Below are 8,038 nucleotides of genomic sequence, written 5' to 3'. Positions count from 1 at the left end.
ATACACTTATGACATTTGTAATACACCAATACCTATCACGGATATTTCGGTAAAAGTGACACTCCCTCCCTCCCTCTCTCATTGTCAGAAAATTAAACTCTACTGATCATTTTAATTGATTTAATTGTGAAATTAATTATTGGTTTGTTAATAATATCCTTAACTAACATTAAAAGAGATTAAGGGTATTATTAAAAAAAACTATTAAGAGCACTATAAAAAAAAACATTAAAAGTAGTAAATTTTATTAATTGTGTGAAAAAGGAAACGATAATTAAAAAGGAATGGAATAATTATCTCCCAATTATAAATAAAAGTCAATTAATTTATCCATGTTTAATGATGTTATTCAAAAATGAAAATCTTATCGTAATTCCTTAGTAATGTGGGAGATGGCCATAATTATTAGATTTAAGTTAATAAACGTGTTTATTTATTTAAACTTTTAATGATACATTTACAAATTAAAATATTGATATTATATTTTTAAACAATAAATTAATGATCATTTTTATGAATCAAATAAATATTTATTTATTTTTATATTTGAAGAAAGTTTATTTCATAAGAAAAAATATAATTTCATTGTTTATAAGTATTACACTAAAATTTTGTATTTTATTATAAAAAAATATTTAATAGTCATTATTATAAGTAATACAAATTTAGAAAATATTAAATTTTATTTTGTTGACACTTCTAGTAAATAATAATTAGTTATTACAGTTATATAAATGATAGGACAATTTTTGTTTAAAAAATTATTTAATAATAAATTTAAAAATAAAATATATCAATAAATATTGAATTGACTCATGTCCAAAAAACATTGTGTAGTCTTAATTATATAACATGATTCAATGAATTATACTCCTAGAGGTTATTAAAGATATCATCGCATTAAGTTTGTTTGACAAATGACTTCAACAAATTTTGACCATAGTTTCACGAGTTTAATATTTTAATTATTAAATTATTATTTTTTCTCTCACTTAAATAATCTTTTAAACATTTGAGAAATTATAACTAGTCTTATATTGAAGAAGATGTTTTTTCAAGTGATATCAAACTTTTAATTTCGTATTACCGTTATTTATAAGAGTTTAATTTATTTGCACTAAAAGTATAAAATATTTTACACCAATACATCAAAATATATTATTTTAAAAATGATTATCATATACAATAAATATTTTTAAATATCGAATACTTATAATTTATTTTTTTAACTTTTAACATTGATAATTTATATAAATTAATTTTTATAAGATTATTAAATTAAAATAAAATTAATACAAAATTCAAATCATATTAAACAAAAAATACCATAAATATTACTAAGACATATTATTAATTTTGAATACTTAATTATTATTATTTATTTTCATTTAAAATATTTTCTTAAATAGTTTCCCTTTTACTAATTTCTTCAAAGTATTAAAAAATTAAAAAGCATGAACATTCACACTATTTTGTAAGATGAATTTTCCAAATATGTAAATAATAATTTCATTATAAAAAATTAAAAGAAACTGACATCCAATGCATTTATTTAGTAGTCAAACTTAAAAACCAAGATATGGTAATTCTTCTTTCTAAGAAAAAACTTCAAAAAAAAAAAAAAAAAAAAAAAACAAAAGGGGTAAAGGGTGAAAAATACTGAAACTAGCGTGCTCGTTATCATCCTCATCATTAACAAATCGGAGCACCATGTCAGCAACACACTTTGCGTTCTCTTTCTCTCTTTTGTTAAATATTTTTCTCGAGAGCGATTCCGTTTTTCTTTCTAAAAAAAAACTTCAAAAAAAAAAAAAAAAAAAAAGAACCAGATGTGGTAAAGGGTGAAAAATACTGAAACTCATTGAAAACAACGACAGTTAAGTTTGTTCAAGGTTCACTGCATCAAAAGCAAAATCTCCAATGAACCAAGTTGTGAAATAAACAATGAATAAAATAAAATAAAATAATCTTGACCAAATAAAAAAGAAAAAAATGTTACCAAAAAAAATAAAATAAAATAAACAGGGTCTGGTTTCTGGTATTGAATTGGTGGAAGAATAATACTCCAAAGAAAGAAGATACATTGAATTGAACCATTCACTGTACTGTCACATTCATATACCCGAATCTCTTTTTTCTTCCACAATATATTATAACCACCCCTTTCTAAATTCTCAATCCTTCATTTTCTTCTTTCTCTCTCTCTCTCTCTCTCTCTCTCTTTTTTTTGCCCTATCTCATAGGGTTTCACTTCTCTTCTCCGTTTTCCCTTTTCTCTCATGCTTTTTTGCTCTCTACAGTTCTTATTTATATTCACCTTCTTCTTCTCCTTTTTCACTCTCTTTCGAGGGTTCTTTTGTCGTCAACGGTTCATATTTTACTTTCGCTGGTTTTTGAAGCTGTACCCATGTCTAAAGTTTTCGGCTTTACTGGTAAGCTTTTGATCTGGTTCATGTTTTATCTAATTCGTTGTTTTTTTATGTTTTGTGTCTTTGATTCTGTTAATTTGGTGATTCATTTTTTGTTTTTTTTTTATTTGAAGTTTGTTATTTTAGATGTGAATTTGAAGTCTTTGATTTTAGTTTCATGTGTTTCTATATTGATTTTCTCGTATGGTTTTGTTAGGATTATGCTTTGGTTTTGCAAATTGAATTTCCTTTCTTGGTGGATCTGATGAGTTACACGAATAGATTCAGGGTCTGATTTTTATTTTATGAGATAGTGATTTAGTTTAGCGTGGAATTGTTTGAAGGTTTTGTTTTTAGTGCTAGAAGAGAATTTTGTTGGTAGTAGTTATTGGTCTTTTTTGGAAAATGGATCTTGTTCACATATGAGATAGGTAATTTTGTTTACATATGAGATCATTATTTTCTTAACAGTTGATTTGTTACCTTAAGACTTAGAGGATGAGTTGGATTTCATTAAAATATTTAGTTTATATTGTTTGTTCAAATCTTTAACTGGTGAATTTTTATGTTTCTCTAATTATTTTTATACTTGTGAATTTTTCTATGTTTCTTTTTTTGACCTTGTGTGTCTGTTTGGTTTCTCAGGAAGTGATGATTTTTGTGCTGGGAGGTCCATGTACCTTAATCCAAAGGAAGCAGGTCTCTTCTTGTCTCTTGGCCTTCAAGAATATGCTTACTTGCCTAATCAGAAGAGATCTCGCATCAGCGTTCCATTTGATTTCAGCGGAGAATGGATTGAGCAGAAGCCGGAGACATCCATTGAAACATTACCGGATGAATGCCTCTTTGAGATCCTTAGAAGGTTGCCTGCAGGAAAAGATAGGAGTTTATGCGCTTCTGTATCTAAGCGCTGGCTTATGCTTCTAAGCAACATTTGTAAGGATGAAATCTGTAGCAACATAAGTACTGGAAATGGAAACGAGGATGGTGATGATCAAGACTTTGGCGATGAAGGGTATCTTTCTCGAAACTTGGAGGGAAAAAAGGTAACCGATGTTAGACTAGCTGCCATTGCTGTTGGTACAGCATCTCGAGGAGGATTAGGGAAGCTTTCAATTCATGGAAGCAATTTGGATCGTCCGTTGACTGACATAGGTCTCAAGGCAGTTGCCCATGGCTGCCCTTCTCTTAAGATTTTCAATCTTTGGGATGTTGCTACCATTAGTGACGAAGGCCTGATTGAGATTGCTAAAGGCTGTCACCAGTTAGAAAAGCTTGATCTTTGCAAGTTGCCCACAATTTCTGACAAGGCTTTAGTTGCAGTAGCAAAAAACTGCCTGAAACTGATTGAGTTATCGATAGACTCGTGTCCTAATATTGGTAATGAAGGTCTACAGGCTATTGGGAAGTGGTGTCCCAATATAAGGTCTATAACGATTAAAAACTGTCACGGAGTTGGTGATCAGGGAATTGCTAGCCTGATATCTTCAGCATCCTTTGGTCTAACAAAGTTGACACTTGATTCGCTAGTTGTTTCTGATTTCTCACTAGCAGCTATCGGACATTATGGCTTTGCTGTTACTGACCTTGTCCTAAATTCCCTCCCAAATGTCACCGAGAAGGGATTCTGGGTTATGGGTAGTGGCCAAGGACTGCAGAAACTGACATCACTCACAGTTGATTTCTGCCCCGGAGTAACAGATACCGGACTTGAAGCTATAGGAAAGGGTTGTCCAAATGTGAAAAACTTTCAGCTTCACAGGTGTGCGTTTCTGTCGGACAATGGGTTGGTATCATTCACCAAGGCTGCTCCATCAATTGAGAGGCTACAATTGGAAGAGTGCCACAGGGTTACCCAATTTGGGCTTTTCGGTGTCCTTTTTAACTGTGGAGCAAAATTGAAGGCTCTTACTTTGATAAGATGCTATGGGATCAAAGATTTGAATCTGGAATTTCCAGCAGTATCTCCTTGCAAATCAGTATTGTCATTATCAATCCGTAAATGCCCTGGAGTTGGTAATTCTACTCTTGCTGTCCTTGGGAAGCTCTGTCCTCTGCTTCAGCATCTTGAATTGATTGGACTCGAGGGAATAACAGACGCAGGGTTTCTTTCGCTGCTTGAGAGGTCAAAGGCCAGTTTGTCTAATGTTAATCTAAGTGGTTGCATTAATCTCACAGATGCAGGAGTTTTGCCCATGGTCAAGTTGCACGGATCGACTCTTGGTGTGCTGAACCTCAATTGTTGTAAAAAAGTCGGTGATACTAGCTTGACTGCAATTGCAGGCAATTGTCCATTGCTCAGTGATCTTGATGTTTCCAGGTGCGCAATTTCTGATGCAGGGATTGCTGCCCTTGCTCGCGGGATCCTGCTCAATTTAGAGGTGCTTTGTTTGGCAGGTTGCTCATTGGTTTCAAACAAGAGCTTGAGCGCTTTGAAAAAATTGGGTCATTCCCTCGAGGGATTAAATATAAAAAATTGCAAGTCAATCAGCAGCCGTACAGTCGACAAGCTTGTGGAACATCTGTGGATGTGTGACATCCTCTACTAAGCAGGTAGTCTTGATCTATGTTGCAAATCTGAGTAGCAAGTGCACCAGATTTTGTTTGCGCGGTAGTGTTTTTGGGTCCATTGGTTATGATGGGTCTTGGTCATCATCGCAGTACTCGGTTCTCTTTTTCCGGAAAATACAGTTGTTCAATCTTTGTTTTTACAGGTTTCCTTTTAATTGGAAGGTAATCTGTTGGAAGTTTTTTTGGCATCCTTTTGATGGGGTGCCACTTTTCGAATGACCGTATATCTCTGAGAACACATTTACCGGGTTCTGGATTTAGGTTTCTTTGTTTCTAGTGTTGGCACCTGATGTTTTTAGCTCTGCTCTGTATCGGTTTTGCCACCATATATTATCGGTCCTGTTTCTTTGCAGCAATCTGTACCAAAGTTTGTCCAGAGTGGTGTTTATGTTTACTCGATTTTTTGCGTATTTGAACTATGTCCTGTACGCGAAGATTCGGGTCACAGATTTAGTCAAGGGGCACGTTGAAGTTCCAGCTTATGTTATGTTGGTTACTATTGACAGTTCAGTTATTTGAGGCCTTTTGTGTTCTCTAGGGCTTTGGTTATGGCAGCAAGTTATTATACAAGTCTGTCATGACAATCTTTTTCCTTTGGGAAGGATTGTTTTTTTCTACCAAGCCCTTGTTTTTTAGGCTTCATTTTTTCTGAACTTGTTATTGCAACTTCTTCATATTATATTATATGTATAATGATACTGATATCTGCCCTTTGTACTGAATGGTAGTAGTTGTTATTTTATGAAAGTTAATGAATAATGATTTGTACTTTGTTGTCTCATTCTAACAATCCCTTGTATCTTTGCATACACTCTAACTTCGATTTTATCAGGTATAAGAGCTAACTTTTTTTTTACAACTTCAAATAAGCATTCTTTATGGATCAATCAAAATATTTGATTTTTACTTTTGATCACATCTAAAGTCACAACACCAACATATTTAAACTTTTAAACTCTTTTATTATTGCATTTTACAAATTCTAACAAGTAACAACATATGATCGTGAGAAAGAGAATTGAGAAGACAACCAACATTGGCTAAAATGCTTAGGTTGGCAGACTCTATGATGACATAGCACATGTAGTTCACATGCATTAAAGCAATTATTGATGCATTATTTTTGAAGTCTCCACGCGTTGTTTTCTCTCCTTTTCAAGTTTTGGCGGTCAGATATTTGCCTTGTCCGCGAAGTTTCCACATCAATAGTATTACCTCGTTTCTTTAAAACACAAACTTTTTAATTATCACTATTGTTTTTTAGACCATAAAAATAGTCTATAAAAATTATAATTTATTATCATAAAAGTTACTAAAAATACAATTTACTCATTTTTTTGTATCAATAGTTCTAATCTAGTACAAGAAAGTATTTGGAGGAGTATGACTGTGTTAATATAATAGTTTCTTTTCTCTAATTTTAAAAAATAAATAAAAGTATTTGGAGGAAATCTTTTAAAAAGAAAGAAGCCAATTTCTAATAAAGAATTTCCAGGAATGGAGGTATTATTAATTAATATTAAATGAAGATTCCTTGTATATTAGCAGCAAAACCTGGGGTGGTTGGTACATTCACTGAACAGGCATTATTTTTGGACTGAGCCGCTGGACGGAGAGGCATGGATTTTGAATTTGATTCTCTAAAATAAATAAATAGTACAAGTTGTGTCAAAAAAAAAAAAAATAGTACAAATAATAAATTTATAACTCTAAATCAATCGATAAATGACATATTGTTAAGTTGAATATTATATTTTAAATTTAAATTTAAATTTTACAATTGTACAAGAAATTATTTATTATTTCGTCTATAAAAAAATATTATGTAATAAAATTGTTTAACTGATTTTTTTTCTTTCAATTCCACACTATATTTTTTTGAAGAATGTCGAACGAACTAAATCTAAATAAGTCTATTAAATAATTTGAAAGTTACTACAAGATATTTTATTAGATATTGTTAGGCGAATTATCTTATCTTAAATTTAAATTTAAAATCTCACAACTATACATAAATTTCTTTATTTTTTTATCTACAGACAAATAAAATAAAGATTATTAAGAGAGATCTCTTACGATATAGTACTATTGACATATTGGTAATTGGATTTGTTGAACAAAACCGATTGTTGGACAAAGTTTATATTCATAAATAAAGCCATTACAGATTTTCATGCAAATAATTATAGTACACCTTATTTTAGCTGTAACTTAGTATGTAACTTTTTGTTATAGTATAAGAAAAATAGAGATTGATCAAAGAGAAAATATCTCGAGGTGTTTGATTGTAGCACTTTTAATTTGTTCAACAACTCGATAGATGAGCTTTTAGTGGAAAAATTGTATAGTGGTTGAGAAGGATATCCAAATCCAATGAATCAAAAGGTTGTCTTTTCATCAATCCTTCTTTGCCGTTTGTTGTCTCATGATCAAGAGATTTATGCATGTTAAAGATATTCTTTTTTAAACTTCTTTTTTCAAAAGTTCAGAAGGAATATAGCCAGAATTTGTCCTCTCTCACCTCTGATATGATGAATTGAAAACAATCATAGTTTATTTATTGAATTTTTCATATGGACCAGGTGGGACCTAGAAATCAAAATAGATCAAATTGCACTACATGTTTATGTTCATGAATGCTACTTTTATTATTTTTTAAAGTATAGTTTGCTAAATAGGCTAAACTACATGTCATCTAAAATGTGGACCTATTTAATAAATCTAAAAAATATAATAGATTAATTTTATGGTTTGATAATGTAAGTTTTTTTATACACACATTTAATCAAATTTTATTATAATGTCATTTTATAGATATCTCTACAAAATATACATAAAGTAATTTGATTAGATATATATATGTAAAAAAGTTCTTTATAAAAAAAATGATTTACATTATACAAATTAAATAAAAATATAATATTTGACAGTGTTATCATAATATGTTAAAAATATATATTTTTTGTTTTCATTCCCTCTATTTTTCATAAATCCTTACAATATAATATCACTAATGTAATTTCTCTCCAAACTTTATCTTCAATTAAAATCAAAAACAG

General features: G+C 30.4%; 1 protein-coding gene across 1 annotated transcript; it reads left to right on the top strand.

Annotated features, from left to right (window-relative positions):
- The first annotated feature begins 2,247 nt into the window (after positions 1-2,247).
- On the top strand, positions 2,248-5,747 carry LOC101497204 (EIN3-binding F-box protein 1-like). Its single transcript, XM_027335097.2, has 2 exons — positions 2,248-2,432; positions 3,054-5,747. Exons 1-2 carry the CDS (start codon positions 2,408-2,410, stop codon positions 4,955-4,957), a joined length of 1,929 nt encoding a protein of 642 aa, XP_027190898.1. The 5' UTR covers positions 2,248-2,407; the 3' UTR covers positions 4,958-5,747.
- The last annotated feature ends 2,291 nt before the right edge of the window (positions 5,748-8,038 follow it).

The sequence above is a fragment of the Cicer arietinum genome, chromosome 5 (genome assembly GCF_000331145.2).
Source record: "Cicer arietinum cultivar CDC Frontier isolate Library 1 chromosome 5, Cicar.CDCFrontier_v2.0, whole genome shotgun sequence".
NCBI lineage: Eukaryota > Viridiplantae > Streptophyta > Magnoliopsida > Fabales > Fabaceae > Cicer > Cicer arietinum.
Note: the sequence above shows the minus strand (reverse complement) of the source record. Positions and strands in the feature narration are given on the sequence as shown.